Raw genomic sequence first — 18,181 nt, 5'->3', positions numbered from 1 at the left:
ATTTTACCCAACTAAATCTAACCCTACATTCAACCCTCTCTCTACTGATCCCTAAAACCCCACTGGAGGTGCCTAACCCTAAGACCCCCGGCGGTGCCTAACCCTAAGACCCCCGGCGGTGCCTAACCCTAAGACCCCCGACGTTGCCTAACCCTAAGACCCTCCCTGGTGGTGCCTAACCCTAAGACCCTCCCTGGTGGTGCCTAACCTTAAAACTCCCCTTCCTTACACCTAATTTTAAATCCCCCCCCCCTCCTCCGTCGCAAATAACGCAAGTGAAAAAAGGATGAATGTCTACAACAATACATTTCAAAACGATAATTTACAAAATAATAACACTCAAAACAAATTTCAAAACAATAATTCTCAAAATCTAACATTTCAGTTAGTCGGGCCCGGCACCCGCTATTTATCGGTTGCCCAAATTTCTGCTTTTGGCACCCAATAGCCGATATTTTGCATTAGTGCCTATGGGGCACCCAGTTACCAATAGTTCATTTGCCTCAGGTGCCCACGTTTCCTGCTTCCATGTAGAGGGTCATGTTGAAAACATAGATATTTTTCATCTTTAGAAAAGACAAGACACAGAACATTTAACCACCCTGGCGTTCTATTAAGATCGCCAGGGCGGCTGCGGGACGGTTTTTTTTAAATTTAAAAAAAACTATTTCATGCAGCCAACTGAAAGTTGGCTGCATGAAAGCCCACTAGAGGGCGCTCCGGAGGCGTTCTTCCGATCGCCTCCGGCGCCCAGAATAAACAAGGAAGGCCGCAATGAGCGGCCTTCCTTGTTTTGTTTAGATCGTCGCCATAGCGACGAGCGGAGTGACGTCATGGACGTCAGCCGACGTCCTGACGTCAGCCGCCTCCGATCCAGCCCTTAGCGCTGGCCGGAACTTTTTGTTCCGGCTACGCTGGGCTCAGGCGGCTGGGGGGACCCTCTTTCGCCGCTGCTCGCGGCGGCGATCGGGCAGCACACGCGGCTGGCAAAGTGCCGGCTGCGTGTGCTGCTCTTTATTTGAACAAAATCGGCCCAGCAGGGCCTGAGCGGCAGCCATCGGCGGTGATGGACGAGCTGAGCTCGTCCATACCGCTAAGATGGTTAAACGTGCTTTTCTCCTGGCGGACTCAAAGCGCCAGAGCTGCAGCCACTTTCTTCTCCGGTGACCAGGATCATTAGGGAGCCTTGCCCAGAGACGCGTACCTGTGGAATTGGCGCAGGAGACTTGGGCGCAGGATACAGCCGGTATATGGCTGATCCTGCTTCTGCACAAGTTCCTGGCCGTGTTAAAGAGACTCTGAAGTCTCTTAAAAATCCTCTATTTATTACAAAAACCTGTGTTACATCCCTGCCCTACCTAAACCGCTGCATCCCCGCCGCTGTAGTCCTACTAAATCCCCCCCCCTAACTCCCCGGGGGGCAATCCGGGCAGCGCTTCCGTGAGAGGCAGAGCTATGAGCCGCAGCTGTGTCTGTCAGCCCCAATCGCCGCCTCTCCCCCGCCCCTATCAGTCTTCCTTCACTGAGAGGGGCGGGGAGAGGCGGACATCCGCCACTGATAGACGTGAATGGAGGCAGAGCTGCAGCTCATTGCTCTGCCTCCAACAGCAGCAAAATCCACGACCAAGAAAGTCGTGGATTTTGCGGGGGAGAGGGAGGGGGGAGTTGGGGGGGATTTAGTTAGATTACAGCCGTGGGGATGCGGCGTCTTAGTTAGGACAGTAATGTTTCACAGGGTTTTGTAATAAAAAGATGATTTTTAAGAGACTTCAGTGTCTCTTTAAATACTATTTCCTCTCCAGGCCGCCATGGATGGTGGGGAATTAAATAATTCGGCTTCCAGCAATTGCTGGAAGCCTAATTATTGTGTTTTAAAGATAACTTCAGCTCCGTCTTCTGACGGCGCCGCAGTTACTCCCTGTCTCCTGCGCTGGATTCACTGTGTTCACCAGAGATTCCTTACTGTTTTACACACTGCCGCTTGAGCCGGGATTTGAACTCTTGTCAAAGGGCTCGAATCCCACATCAATGGCAACAGCCTTACCAGTACGTTATCCAGCTTGAGGCTGGGTTCACAGTGGTCAGTTGCATAACACATGCGTTATGAGGGTGACCTGCAATGGAGACTGGACATAGAGTTTAATACAAAGCCTGCATGAAGCAAGTTAGAATAACGCAATTATTTACAACTCAGTACTGTGAACAGGCCCATAGGATTATATGGACAGTGAGCTGACCTGTAGCATTATTCTGCAATGCAACTGAGCACTCTGAATTAGCCTTACTCAAAATTTATATATAAAGATATAGGTGATGTAACTCGCCAAAGAAAAACTGTGAGCATTTACCTGTGCAATCATTTATTCCACCAATAAACCACCGGTATGCCATTTTCTTATGGTGGATACAGTAAGGTTACTACAGATGATTTCATATTCTCCTCAAACACCCTCCAATAGAAATAATCTGTGATGCAGAGTAGCCCGATATCCCATGATGTCCCAGAACCACTAGGATATTGTAAGGGGCTTAAAGAGACCAAAAAGTCCTCTTGCTAAAAATGAATGATTTGCATATTCACCAGTGATGCCTCATGAGAGGTCTTTTATGCTCACATTAAGCTGAGTTATTTAAAATGACTTCTGTGGAAAAGGAAAAATGTATATTTGGATTCTGTGATCTGAACTTCCCTGGTTCTGATGTAACAAATTGGCTTTAAATCTTAAAGCACACCTGAACTGAAAAATAAAATTCAATAAACAGACGCATGTCATACTTACCTCCCACGTCATCTACTCATCAATCTCTTTCTCCTCTCTCACGTCCTGTTTGTCCACTGTGATCAATTATTATTATTGATTTAAATAGCGTCAGCATCTTCTGTGGCTGTACAATGGAATTCTCTGTCCTCCGCCATCTTAAAACTGGCAATGACCCCCATAACAGCTTCAGGGTCAGCACTCGGTTAACTTGTAATAACGCCCAATTAAGCCATAGGGAAATGGGAACATTACCTTGCACATCAGTTGTCCTTTCAGTTATAACTGACAGCAACTTATACAGTGGAAAAGAGCCCCAAGGCTTTTCAGAGATAAATCTGACTAAAACTAGTCAAAACTAGAAGGAAAAAAATGGTGAGCTTCTGAGAAGAAATTGTGATTTGTAAATATGTAATTTTCATTAGCAGCTATATCATAATGTTTATTTTAAATAATTTTACTTGGTTCAGGTTCCCCATATCCACCATTGTTTCCGGAGTCCAGGTCTTTATAAACAAACGTAAGTCTTTCCAGTGGTGTTCTTTCTGGACAGTAAAGGATTCCTGGTAGCAGTTCTTACATGTAAATATACCTTGTACATAAAAATATGGTTTATTGATCTTCTCACAATGACCACGGAACACTGTAGCACAGGATATTGAGCGCTAAGAACTTTGTGGAGTTAAAAATAAAAAAAACATAACATACGTAACATAATTAAAAGCTTCATTTCTTGTCTCAGTATTGGCTTTATTTGCCCAAGGGGCAGGAGACAAGTCCCCACCCCCTGACGGGGTCTGGCCGATGGACACAGAGTCAAGTGGTGACGAACACCTAATCTATTATAAATCCCCGAAAATCGGCAACGTGTGTTGTCCTTTAGGCACCACACCAGGCACGGGAGGTCAAAAACCACCAGAAAAACAGATCACCTGGAAAGCTGGGCAAACTCCTTGACGTTGCATTTGGAAGAATAGACTACGATACCAACCCTGAAGCTGGAAGTCCATAATCTTTTGGAAATACCCTAACCAGATGGATGTATCCCACCCCTGCAGAGAGGACTTAATCTTTCTTTACGCAGGATTTTAATTTTGCACATTTTACGGTGGACTTGTATGAGAATATTAGGAGGCTGAATATACAACTCTTCAATAAGAAAAGTAAAGGGCAACTCTTCCAAGTAATCTGTACCTTGCTCACACCATCTAGCTCAATATCCTTTTTGGTTTCAGCCACCAATTAAACTGCAATTCTGAAGATCAAGAACTTGTATAATTGAACTTTAGAATCAATCGACTAATAATCAACAAAACAAAAAATCAGCGCCTAGGAAATCAATAGTTCACTGCCGAGAAAGGACAGAGTCCGAAAGTCCACACATATAAAAGCTATTAAAAATTCAGCACAGATCGTAAGTAAATTCACTGTTTCACATTCAATCGTCTTTCACCAAAATGGTCATTAAGTTCTCATATCCAAGTGGTAGACCGTCACCCAAAGGATTAGAGGGAGCTTACCAACTGCTGACAATCCACGTTATAAGGTTGTATGTCTCGCATTCAGTGGTAGAAAAGGGGACCAGGAACCACCCGGGATCCAAGACTTCCAAAAATCCTTATGTTAGTTCGGGTACACCATCCGGAAGATCAAGGCCAATAAAACATGCAAATAAACGGTAGATCTAAGTGTAACCCGTTTATTAAAAAACATAGCCCATAGCCATAAAAAATGAATAAAATTCAATAAAACTTACATACGAGGCCAGAGCAATGGGAACCCCGAAACAATATTGCGCTTGTATGCTGGTCCACAACCAGTAAGAAAGTATAAAAGCCTGTCTCTTTCCCGACTGGTTTCGCAGTCTTGCGTCATCAGGGGATCGACTAATAATAGTCCCCCACCAGAGTCTACTTTGACCAGTCTGTTTCTACCTTGTAGATCAACACTACCTTTTCCTTTGATTGCTGGTTCTAGCTTACACCTTTTCTCTAAAGCGGGTGACAGAGACATAAAAGCTTTTGCAGTATCCACTAGCGCTCCAAAACATCAACAGAAAGCAATCGGAAACCCTAAAATAGCTTAAAGATAATAGGGATCAAATTGTACTAAAAAGGGCTGACAAAGCAGGCTCAGGGATCATTCTCTCTACCGAACATTGTCAACTGAAGCTTTAAGACATTTAGAAGATAGATCCATCTACCTCCCCTTACTATCAGAATCGACAATGAAAGTGAAGTGATGTTGTCGCCGCATGGCTGAAGCTAGGGCATCCGCGCGTTGGCTGTCGGCTTGCGCGGCAACATGCAGCGGAGCAGAAGTCATGTAAGTCTATGGAGACACAGATTTTTATTTTTTTATTTTTCATGTTGCGGCGCGCATGGGGGAAGCGTATTTTTTAATACACTCCTGCGCAATCCGTATTTCCGCCACAGGAAGTGAGCGCTAAAGAGATTCACTTCCTGCTTGGCTTTCATCCAGAAAGGGGATTACCGCTTATTAACGTGGAAATCCCCAACGGCTCTTTTTTAGCAGTGCGATGGGATCTTCCGATTGCACCCGTCAGCAAACGAGCGGAGCCACACTGGCCAGAGCTCCTCGAGCTAAGCTTTTTCTTTTGTGCAGTGTAGCTGCTTTCGTTCATGGATGGGAGCACGGCCATAGACTTCCAGCACTGGATCTGTAGTCTGGGGGAGGATCCAGAGGTTTCCCTCTACTGTGGTAAGTATCTAACTATTGCCTTTTTTAACTTACAGGTTTACTTTAATAATGTATGAGACTCGTGGTCAGCCTGGTCTACCTTAAAGTGTACCAGAGAAGAATTTACACTTACCTGGGGCTTCCTCCAACCCCATGTACTCCATGGGCTTCCTTGCCATCCTCCTGGGTGGCTTTGTTCGTCTTAAATCTTCCCCGGTACAAAGGCTTCAGTCACGCATGCGCAGTATACCCGGTCTGGGGCGACTGAAGCTTTTGTACCGGGGAAGATTTAAAGAGGAACTCCAGTGAAAATAATGTAATAAAAAAGTGCTTCATTTTCACAATAATTATGTATAAATGATTTAGTCAGTGTTTGCCCATTGTTAAATCTTTCCTCTCCCTGACTTACATTTTGACATTTATCACATAGTGACATTTTTACTGCTGGCAGGTGATGTCAGTCCCTGACTTACATTTTGACATTTATCACATAGTGACATTTTTACTGCTGGCAGGTGATGTCAGTGGAAGGAGATGCTGCTTGTTTTTTTTTGTAGTTGGAAACAGCTGTTATTTCCCACAATGCAATGAGGTTCACAGATAGGAAACTGTCAGGACTATGGTCCGGACATCACACTGTGGGAGGGGTTTCACCCCAATATTAGCCATACAAAGCCCCCTGATGATAAATTTGAGAAAAGGAAATGATTTCTCATGGGAAAGGGGGTATCAGCTACTGATTAGGTTGATGTTCAATTCTTGGTTACGGTCTCTCTTTAAAACGAACAGAGCGACCTAGGAGGATGGATAGGAGGATACATAGGCTGGAGGAAACCCCAGGTAAGTATAAATTCTTCTATTTAAATAATCTCAGGTTTCCTTTAAATATGTAAGAAGGGTAAAGATTTCCTTTGTTCCCTTTTTTTGCCGTTGTTTGATCTTACTTTTGGGTTAGTACAAGCCTGCGCACTTATCTAACTTTAAACTTTCCCGGGTAAGCCTAAAATGTAACATTCATAATTAAGTTATTGATCTCAAGTTCAACATATGGATCGGCTTTAGTCCGTGGTTTTATTTTTTCATTTTATTATGATGGGTATTAGATTTTTTTTCTGTCATGCAAAAAGAATAAAATAAAAACTTTGTTTGAATTAAAAAAAGAAGAATGAAATGACTTCTTTGCTCACAACTTTTTTTTTTTCCCCCTGCAGATATTGCAAACACTGGAAATTATACGACAGCTCGAAGTTCTCTGGGAGCTATGACTTTGTGTTGTCCCTGTTTTCCCTGGTGCTGGGTGTGGAGCTCTGCACTATCCACCACGAGGTGTGCTTGATAGAAGAGAAACTGTTTGAAAATTTCCTCAAAAAGAACATAAACACAAGAGAGCAGAGATCATAAACTGTTATTTTTTATATAAAAAAATCTCTTTGTAAATTTCTGCCAATAGCTTATTCAGTCATACAAACAAGTTATTAGTCTGGCCATGCATGGCATAATCTTCAATTGCTACAAGAGCATTCATATAGTATTATAGACTATATGAAAGTGGCAAATTAATGGTGGAACATACGTACCAACTATGTAAGGCAAAGTAGTGCACAAACAACATTTCAATAAAGAAATATATCAAAATTTATTAAAGAGGAACTTTAGCAAAAAGGGTTCAAAAAACAAATAAATACATTGCAAGGTGAGAAGTTAGAAAAAAATAGGAGAGATCAAGAAATGATTGATATTCTCCATGTAATTGGTTTGTGTTGTTTTGATTCACAGTTAGCCTGCATGTCATCATCTTTACTACTGGCAGACTAGAAAAAAACTAGACTGCACAATTACCATTATTTATTTATGACCACATACACTTTTTATAGATGTACATATGCACATAGGAAGATACTGGTTGCTTGGCAGTTGGAAACTGCTGTTATTTCCCACAATGCAACAAGGTTCACAGACAGGAAGCTGTCAGGACCATGGTCATGAAATCACACTGTGGGAGGGCTTTCACCACAATATCAGCCATACAGATGTCCCTGATGATCTTTTCTAGAAAAGGTGAAGATTTCTCGTGGGAAAGGGAGCATCAGCTACTGATTGGAATGAAGTTCAATCCTGGGTAAAAGTTCCTCTTTAATATAAAGCGATACATTTAAAAGCACATGGGATGGCCACCCTGTCCCAACACACCACATTTAAACCGGCAAACGTGCAACAGGCATGGGTAGAACGATGTAAAAGTCCCAGATTGTGTATAGATAGACAACACATGGCACAAAGCTTCTTTCCAAAACAGTATCTGCTGTTTCTGGAGTTTACCAGCTCAAACCCCATCAATCAGAGATCACCGTAGAGCAGATCATTATCAGCATATTAGCAGCAGAGTGTCAGCAGGAAGCAGAGTTCAGCTGTCCATCCTCAAAGCATATATCAGCAAGCAGTATGCAGCCAAGCAGTGCACATAAAGTGCATGCAGCACATTAAACATCTCACCCATCCAGATGACAGTCACAGGATCTCGGGGTGGATGTAGGCTGTAGCAATGGTAGCAAGATATCTAGCGTGGAGAAGCAGAGACATAAGTCCCAAAGTAATTCCAAGAGTGGGAAAAGTTGCAGCAGATGGCAGAGGGCTGCTGGACAAGTGAGTCATCAGTCACAGCGGTGGCGGCCCAGTCCAAAGACCGGGCAGAATGCCTGGCTGGATATCTCTCACACTTTTATAGAGCTCCCTCATCAAGTATTTGCCCTGATCATTGCACCAAGAATGCCTGAACTTCTCTGCTTACAGTAAAACCTTGGATTCACAGTAACTTGGTTTAACCCCTTCAGGACCATAGTGACCAGGATATTTTTTTACAATTTAGGCCACTGCAGCTTTAAGGGCTCGCTGCAAGGCCACATACCTCAGCACACAAGTGGTCCCCCTCCCCCTTTTCTGCCCACCAATCCCAGCAATCGGCGCTCATAGACATCAGCCTATGAGAGTTGATCGCTCTCAGAGTCTCCCAGGGGGACAGCGCGATCTGCAAAACCCCACCCCAGGACTTCACACCAATTGGCGTTGAGCAGTTCTGGGGCTGCTACTGCCGCCTTCACGCCAATTGGTGTGGAGCGGTCGGCTACAGGTTGAGAGTTTTGCAAGACAAGCAAACATTTTTATGATCTTTTGATTTGTTAAATTAGCAACATCTTGATATACTAGCGCAGAACATATACACGCGTCACATCACAACTGAGCCAATGGTTCTTCTACCTTTGACGCTGCAGGATTGTACTTGATACGAGTGTAGGGGCTATACAACGTCACATTTCCATAAAATCCTCAAAAGTAGGCAAAAGCAACTGTCATTAAATAAGTTCCTTGCTAAAGTCACACACAAAAAAGGTTGGGTTGAACCATCAGTGAGCAGTAATTGTTAGTTATAGTGAAAGTCTTTTTTTTTTTTTTTTTTCTTTATACAGTACTGTGTACTAAATATTTTTCTATAAATGTTTTTGGATTTCTCTTTTTTTTTTTTTCCTGTCTTTCCTTCTAGTAGCCCTAATGGGCTCATTATGTACAGTTTAAAGTGGAGACTTGGTTCCAAAAGATGTACCTCAAATGTAATTGTTCTTGACTGTTCGTATGATGCGTGGAGCGAATGGGCTGAGGTATTCTTTTTGAGTTTTTTTGAAAGAGCCTTGTGTTCCTTCCTAATGATGCGCAGCAGGTCTGCGAATTGTTGTTTATATAGAATGCAAAATTTTCAATAAAAATTTTGAAACTGAAATGTTTTTTTGGATTGTGGAGCAAATCAATTGAGTTTCCATTAAACCTTATGGGGAAATTAGCTTTGGTATAAGTTAGAAACGTGCTTTGGATCAAAAGAACATTCCTGGAACACATTATGCTCGCTAACCAAGGTACCACTGTCCTTCCTACAGGTTCAGGTGGTATTCCCAAATCTGATTAGACAACACAACCAGCAACCAAGGAGCCTGTGTAAGAAATTCCTACAGTCAATATTTTCCGTTAAATTCTCATAATTGTGTATTATGCCCCTGTCCACAATGCTTAGTTCAGAGTTTTTACAATCTTTTGGTCCACTGCCTAACTGGCTGGATAGTGTAATGGTTAAGGGCTCTGCCTCTGACACAGGAGACCAGGGTTCGAATCTCGGCTCTGCCTGTTCAGTAAGCCAGCACCTATTCAGTAGGAGACCTTAGGCAAGTCTCCCTAACACTGCTACTGCCTATAGAGCGCGTCCTAGTGGCTGCAGCTCTGGTGCTTGGAGTCCGCCAGGAGAAAAGAGCGATATAAATGTTATTTGTCTTGTCTTGTCTAACTGCATGCTGATAACTACAAAAAAAACAAGAAAACTAAAAAATGATGGTTAATATAGGATGTGGGTAAGCCTCCCTCATGACTTGCCAAATAAGGCAGTATCAGTGCAATGTGCACCACCACAAAGGTTTTTTTTCGAAAAGGGTATCCGAAGTGAGAAGGATATGGAGGCTAACATATTTGTATCCTTCTAAACAATACCAGTTGCTTGTCAGCCCTGCTGATCCTCTGCCACTAATACCTTTATCCATAGAACCTGAACAAGCATGCAGATCAGATGTTTCTGACTGAGGTCTGACTAGATTAGCTGCATTCTTGTTTCAGGTGTATAAGGCTTGGTTCACATTCAGGCTGCTTTCCGTTCCGATGAGCGGAACGCAGAAGCAATGCTTTCCAGGTGGGAAAGTTCACATTGCTATGTTCCGCTACCTGCGTTCCGCTCGTTGGAGCGGACGTTCCCGACCTGTACGATCCTTCCGCTTCAAGAAGTGGAACGCAGCACAGGAGCGGATGCCCTGCCAATGTGAACCCTGCCTAATTCAGACACTACTACAGTCAAAGATCGCAGCAGGGCTTTCAGGCAACTGGTAAGGGTAAAAAGGAAATACATATAGCAGCCTCCATATACTTCTTGCTTCATGTTCCCTTGTGGAACTCTAGTAGGTGGTTTTAAACACCTAGTACTGTAGAGCCACCCACAGTTCTTCTGTGGATTTTGGTTGTCCCCCATTGCTCCTGTCTCTTGGGCTTTATAAGCATGCTGGATGGTTTTTGGCTGAGGCAGTATGCCAAAACCATCTATGCCAAATCATGGGCAGCTCCTCTACTCCTCGATATAACCTCATGTATCCGCATTAGTCCCGCCTCCATATAACCTCATGAAGATACATGAGGTTATATGGAGGAGTAGAGGAGCCATCCCAAGTCGGCCAGGCGACCAACGCTAAGGGAGAGAGTCCTTCAAACTCTATGCTTATTTCATAAGCCGTTTACATGTGAGCGGCCATTTTTAATATATAATCATTTTTGTGAATAGTTTTATGCTATGGGGGGATGTGTTTTTTATCTTTGAGGTGTTATGTGCTGAACCTGTGAAGACAACTGACCTACTAGAGGACTGTGGCAGCCTGAGGGTGTCCTTTAAAGGGAACCTGAGCTGAGTAAAATTATTAAAAATAAACACATGATGTAGCTGTAAATGAATATTACATACTTACCTTAGGCTAGATCCACACTAGGCACGGTTGCAGGACGGAGCCTGAGGTCCGTGATCCTAGCGGTCCGTGGACCTAGCCAAACCTGAACGCAAACGGATCCTTGCTGCTTTTTGCAGCATGATCCGTTTGTGTTTTGGATGGAGGGGGTAGCAGTCAGAATTGTTGTAAGAAGAAAATGGTGAGCTTCTGAGAGCAGGGCCGGATTTATCTTCCAGGATGCGTGTGGGAGAAGCTTCCTGAGGTGCGTGCAGTAGGGTCACGCAGCTGAGCCGCGCTTCGCACTCCAGACCCCCTTCCCCCCATCCTTTGGGAGATCGGCTGCCGCCAGATGCTGCCAACTTTCGACAATCCCCCCGCCCCCAGCAGGAGCCTGTGCGGAAGTCTTCTTTCCCCCCAAATCCCTAGTGAGAGCGGGAGCAGCAGAGTAACGTACGTACCTCTCCAGACTTCCAGCGCTGCCGCCAAAGTTTCCTCTGTCAGCCGCTGCCTTGCATCTCTCCCTCTCCTGCTGGCGTCTCTCACATGTGTGGCTCGCTGGCAAGTTACCGGTGAGTCACATGACCGGAGTCGCCAGCAGGAGAGGGAGAGATGCACGGCGGCTGACAGCGGAAACTTCGGCGGCTGCGCTAGGAGGCTGGAGAGGTACTCTGCTCTCGCTCTCTCTCGGGGTTTGGGGGGAGGAAGGGGTGAGAAGACATCCACACTGGTTTCTGGTGGCGGGGGGCGTGGGGTGGCAGTTGACAGGGGACAACATCGGACAGCCGCTCTCCAGGGAAATATACCTGGGGGGGGGGGGGGAGGGGGAGATAATCTGACTACCTATACTAACGGGACATGCCTGCTGGCTAGCTATACTGGGGGGGGGGGGGGAATCTCACTACCTATACTAAGGGGGGGGGGGGGACGACATGCCTGTTGGTTAGCTATACTGGGGGAGGGGAGAGAATCTGACTACCTATACTAAGGGGGGGGGGGGGAGGGGGACATGCCTGCTGGCTAGCTATACAGGGGGGGGGGGGAGAGAATCTGACTACCTATTCTAAAAGGGGGTGGGACCATGGCATCTGGCTACCTATTTTGTGGGGGGAGGGGGAAGCATCTGGCTACCTATACTAAAAAAGGGGACACACACCTGTTTACCTATACTAAGGGGGTGGACAGAATCTGGCTACCTATACTGGGGTTCTTGAACATATTCAGCCCCCTCATTGCTGCCCAGGACCCTATTTATTTCATGGCTGCAAGTGCAACTGTACAGGGCACGCATGAATATGGTCCTCACTTTCCCATTAGCGCAAAGTCAGGCCCAGTGCACACCAAAACCGCTAGCAGATCTGCAAAACGCTTGCGGTTTTGGGAGCAGAGAGCCGATATTTGGGCGGGTGCACACCGAGCGGATTTTGTTTGCGATCCGCCGGCCGCATCAGGCAGTGAAAACGCTTGGCTATTGTATTTCAATGTGTGGTGCACACCGGTGGTTTGAGGTTTTTAGCAAATGTGCAGCAGGAGGCACGTTTGCGGTTTGCTAAAAACCTCAAACCGCCGGTGTGCACTAGCCCATTGAAATACATTAGCCAAGCGGATTTGCAAGCGGATGCGGCCGGCGGATCGCATCTAAATCCGCTCAGTGTGCCCCAGGCCTCACCTGAGCACAGAGGAAACAGACATGCGCGAAAGGCTTTGAGCTACTGGGCATGTGTGGACCATGCTTGTGCAGATCCAGTATGGTTGCACACAGATGGGAGTGTTGCAGCCACAGGGTAGATGAGGGTCCCAGGCAGCAGTGAGGGGTCTGAATATGTTCAGAGGATACCAGGGCAGGAACAGTGGGCGCCGAGAGGATCTGTTAAGGTATTTTTTGTATTTTGTGTCAGGTTCATGTTAAGACCTTTTCCTTGGCGGAAAGGTTAAGTTTGGGGCTGCTGAGATGTTGTGTGTGTGTGGGGGGGGGGGGGGGGAAGGCTGGTGACAGTGGGCCTTGGGCGGTAAAAGGTACAAATCCGGCCCTGTCTGAGAGGAGCTGACAGTAAGAGCTGGTTCACACTACGTCCGGAACTGTATCCGTGTCTCGATTTTTTTAAAGCGGATCAAACCCGGAGACACGGATAGCAGTGTTAAAAATAGCAGCCGTCTTCACCCAAACAAAACTTTGTATCCATATACGTTTTGCAGGGACCCGTTTTCAAATTCGTCCCGAAGGGTACGGATTTGCAGCATTTTTTACAGAACGCATATGGACAGGGCCGGATTTAGGGAAAGGCCCCCCAAGGCCTGTTCCTAGGGCGCCAGAATCCAGGAGAATCTAAAGGGCGGCAGGTGGTGACAGGCCGACTGCACTTGTCACCAGAAGAACGCTCCGCAAATCAGCAGCCGCCCCCGCCAGCCCCTTTACAATGGCTTGGAGACAGCCTCTCTTCCAGGATGCGTGTGGGAGAAGCTTCCTGAGGTGCGTGCAGTAGGGTCACGCAGCTGAGCCGCGCTTCGCACTCCAGACCCCCTTCCCCCCATCCTTTGGGAGATCGGCTGCCGCCAGATGCTGCCAACTTTCGACAATCCCCCCGCCCCCAGCAGGAGCCTGTGCGGAAGTCTTCTTTCCCCCCAAATCCCTAGAGAGAGCGGGAGCAGCAGAGTAACGTACGTACCTCTCCAGACTTCCAGCGCTGCCGCCAAAGTTTCCTCTGTCAGCCGCTGCCTTGCATCTCTCCCTCTCCTGCTGGCGTCTCTCACATGTGTGGCTCGCTGGCAAGTTACTGGTGAGTCACATGACCGGAGTCGCCAGCAGGAGAGGGAGAGATGCACGGCGGCTGACAGCGGAAACTTCGGCGGCTGCGCTAGGAGGCTGGAGAGGTACTCTGCTCTCGCTCTCTCTCGGGGTTTGGGGGGAGGAAGGGGTGAGAAGACATCCACACTGGTTTCTGGTGGCGGGGGGCGTGGGGTGGCAGTTGACAGGGGACAACATCGGACAGCCGCTCTCCAGGGAAATATACCTGGGGGGGGGGGGGGAGGGGGAGATAATCTGACTACCTATACTAACGGGACATGCCTGCTGGCTAGCTATACTGGGGGGGGGAGGGGGGGGGGGAAATCTCACTACCTATACTAAGGGGGGGGGGGGGGGACGACATGCCTGCTGGTTAGCTATACTGGGGGAGGAGAGAGAATCTGACTACCTATACTAAGGGGGGGGGGGGGAGGGGGACATGCCTGCTGGCTAGCTATACAGGGGGGGGGGGGGGGAGAATCTGACTACCTATTCTAAAAGGGGATGGGACCATGGCATCTGGCTACCTATTCTGTGGGGGGAGGGGGAAGCATCTGGCTACCTATACTAAAAAAGGGGACACACACCTGTTTACCTATACTAAGGGGGTGGACAGAATCTGGCTACCTATACTGGGGTTCATGAACATATTCAGCCCCCTCATTGCTGCCCAGGACCCTATTTTTTTCATGGCTGCAAGTGCAACTGTACAGGGCACGCATGAATATGGTCCTCACTTTTCCATTAGCGCAAAGTCAGGCCCAGTGCACACCAAAACCGCTAGCAGATCTGCAAAACGCTTGCGGTTTTGGGAGCAGAGAGCCGATATTTGGGCGGGTGCACACCGAGCGGATTTTGTATGCGATCCGCCGGCCGCATCAGGCAGTGAAAACGCTTGGCTATTGTATTTCAATGTGTGGTGCACACCGGTGGTTTGAGGTTTTTAGCAAATGTGCAGCAGGAGGCACGTTTGCGGTTTGCTAAAAACCTCAAACCGCCGGTGTGCACTAGCCCATTGAAATACATTAGCCAAGCGGATTTGCAAGCGGATGCGGCCGGCGGATCGCATCTAAATCCGCTCAGTGTGCCCCAGGCCTCACCTGAGCACAGAGGAAACAGACATGCGCGAAAGGCTTTGAGCTACTGGGCATGTGTGGACCATGCTTGTGCAGATCCAGTATGGTTGCACACAGATGGGAGTGTTGCAGCCACAGGGTAGATGAGGGTCCCAGGCAGCAGTGAGGGGTCTGAATATGTTCAGAGGATACCAGGGCAGGAACAGTGGGCGCCGAGAGGATCTGTTAAGGTATTTTTTGTATTTTGTGTCAGGTTCATGTTAAGACCTTTTCCTTGGCGGAAAGGTTAAGTTTGGGGCTGCTGAGATGTTGTGTGTGTGTGTGTGGGGGGGGGGGGGGGGGAAGGCTGGTGACAGTGGGCCTTGGGCGGTAAAAGGTACAAATCCGGCCCTGCATATGGATCCGGATACACGCAGGGGTAGTGGCAGGCAATAGGAAAACAGATCCCCTCTACACACAGCCGTTTTGGACACAGAAACGGATTTGTGACTGTGTCCCAGCCTGTGGGTGAGGAGGGGGCCGCCATGCTGGAGTGGCATGGCAGTCAGGACGGGGGTGTCAGTGGGGAGGGGGGACATCACCTTGGTCCCCCGCCCCCGCTACCCCCTCCAGCTAGTTTCCCCAAAAGTTTTTCAAATGTAAAGTATGTGGGGAGCTTACCTCCCCCTCCTTGTACTTCCTCTGCTCGCCGCGTCACTGCCTGCAATGCCGCCCTCTATACTTCAGAGGGTGGCATTGCAAGCAGTGACGCGGCGAGCGGAGGAAGTACAAGGAGGAGGTAAGTTCGCCACCCGCTGCTCTTCTACATTGGAACAACTTTTGAGGAAATTAGCGGGGGGGGGGGGGGTAGCGGGGAGGGGGGACGACCGCTGCCACCCCCGTCCTGACTACTATGCCCCTCCAGCATGGCGGCCCCCTCTCTCCCCTATAGGCTGGGACACAGACCCGAATCCGTTTCTGTGTCCAAAACGGCCTGTGTACAGGGGGATCTGTTTTCCTATTGCCTGCCACTACTGCTGCGTGTATCCGGATCCACATGCGTTCTGTAAAAATGCTGCAAATCTGTACCCTCCGGGACGAATTTGAAAACTGGTCCCCGCAAAACTCCCGTTTTTTGTGTTTGGGTGAAGACGGCTGCTATTTAACACTGCTATCCCTGTCTCCGGGTTTGATCCGGTTTAAAAAATCGAGACACGGATACAGTTCCGAACGTAGTGTGAACTAGCTCTTACTGTCAGCTCCTCTCAGAAGCTCACCATTTTCTTCTTACAACAATTCCTTCCAGTTCTGACAAAATTTTGTCAGAACTGAAATATACCAGTTTCTGTCAGTTCTATATCAGCTGCTGTCAGTTACAACTGTATGTGCAAGGTAATGTCCATGTTTCCCTATGGCTCAAGTGGGTGATATTATAGTTTAACAGTGTGCTGACCAGGAAGCTGTTATGGGGTAATGGCCATTTTCAAAATGGAGAACAGAGAATTCCATCGATCACAGTGGACAACCAGAACACGGTAGAGGAGATAGAGATTGATGAGTAGACTACACGGGAGGTAAGTATGACGTGTTTATGTTTATTTTGACTTTTAATTTTCAGTTCAGGTTCTCTATAATGACCAAGAAAGCGAATTCTAGACCCAATCTATAGCTGAGTGTCATTTGAGGAGGGTGAGTGTCCCCCATTTGGGGCTGGGTGGTGGTATTCACTCAAGTAAGGAGATCCCACGGGAGTCATGGAGCTTCTTTGGAATATGTGGAAAGTTGAAGTCTGAGAGACTGTTTTCAAGTGAAAAAACACTTTGATTTGTTTTTCCCAGGTGTGCTAGATCCCTCAGTGTTAAATACCAGAATAGTAGCTGGCGATTCTTGATATTTCTGTAATTTTCATTTTAATTTATTTATTGTATTTATAAAGCGCCAACATATTACGCAGCGCTGAATATAATTTACTTGCGCTTGTGTGTTAATATGCAAAGTAATTCCTTACATACCTTCTAGCAGGTAAATTTGTTTAATGAAGCACAATAGAACTCAAAGTTCTCGCCCTTATTTATTTTCTTTGCGTTGTCCCAGATCTTTCTAATGCTAGGAATTAGGGCGTAATGTCGCTAACACCTCACAAAAGTAGAGTTTTGTGGGCTGAAGCAACATACAAGAACAAACTACCAGTTGAGGCAGAGCTCCGGAATCTCTTGTATATGTAAAGGATAATATTCACTAGCAATGTTTTTATGTGGAGAATGGACTGGGTCAATAAAGTTATCCAAAAACAGACCAGTGATGCAGCAGATCTAAGTGTTCAGTAATGACCTCTGTGACCAATTGGTGAGAATCACAGTAAAGCTGGCCACTAACGGTCCAATTTCTAGCGAAAAATCGTTCGAGCGATCAGAAATTCTGATCGGACGAAAAATCGTTCACTACACCATCAACTAACCAATCATTGCTTCCTATCTATCACGACCACCATGAAAATCCAAATTTTCGTTCGACGAAAATTCATTCGGGCGACATTTTTTTCACTCGTTCATAATTGATTGTGTCCACCAATGGAGATTATTTACAACCAATCCGATCTGAATTTCTGATCGCTCGAACGATTTTTCGCTAGAAATTGGACCGTTAGTGGCCAGCTTAATGCTCTGTGACGTCTTTGAACACAGAATCCAACAAAATAAAGTCGTTAAATAATGTGTCAATATGAACGTAACTGAGCAATTAGGGGAAGCAGACAAGAATATGCTACATGTCGGTTTACTAAAATGCCCCAGCGTGCCACAGGGAATAAAGTTATAAGCTGTAGACGTCACACTGCATCACTGCTATTATACTGTACATCAGTGGTTATTACCAACAGCAATCTTGCATTTTTTTGCACACAGTCTTGTTTAAAGTACATGGTACATTAGGGTGCTTACATACATCCAATTTTGATTGGCCAATCATTTGCCAAATTTTTCACATCGATGTGTACAGCAAAGTCCTCAATCTCCGGAACTCGGACAACTTGAAGTCTCAACTAACCGGCATGCCTGAGGGGATAACCGGGTTTTCAGGGGGTGTTGGCCAACCACAGAATACTCACGAGCCTCCAGCGACATCCTGTAGCTCCAAGCGGCTTTCGGTGTCCGCGCATGGCTCCCAGCATGTCACATGATAAAATGCAAGTCAGGTTACACGCTGGTGTCTGTGCACGGGGAAGCCGGAAAGCTGCTAGGCACCCGCTAGGAGCTACAGGACGTCACTGAAGGCTCGGTGAGTATTCTGTCCTGCACCGGGGGAGGGGGGGCTTGTGCTTTTTTTGGCTGGTTGCTCAAGCAACCGACAAGCACATGTGTCCGG

The 18,181-nt window shown here is 46.8% G+C and overlaps 1 protein-coding gene across 2 annotated transcripts in view; it reads left to right on the top strand.

Annotated features, from left to right (window-relative positions):
- Positions 1-9,231, top strand: part of TAF1B (TATA-box binding protein associated factor, RNA polymerase I subunit B) — a 119,677-nt gene extending 110,446 nt beyond the window's left edge. For both annotated transcript variants that reach the window (XM_068280318.1, XM_068280317.1), the window contains one exon: positions 6,671-9,231. In XM_068280318.1, the coding sequence (XP_068136419.1) occupies positions 6,671-6,860 (190 nt within the window). In that variant the 3' untranslated portion in view covers positions 6,861-9,231. The remainder of the gene's footprint in view (positions 1-6,670) is intronic.
- Positions 9,232-18,181: the final 8,950 nt, after the last annotated feature.

The sequence above is a fragment of the Hyperolius riggenbachi genome, chromosome 4, assembly GCF_040937935.1.
Source record: "Hyperolius riggenbachi isolate aHypRig1 chromosome 4, aHypRig1.pri, whole genome shotgun sequence".
Taxonomy (NCBI): domain Eukaryota; kingdom Metazoa; phylum Chordata; class Amphibia; order Anura; family Hyperoliidae; genus Hyperolius; species Hyperolius riggenbachi.
Note: the sequence above shows the minus strand (reverse complement) of the source record. Positions and strands in the feature narration are given on the sequence as shown.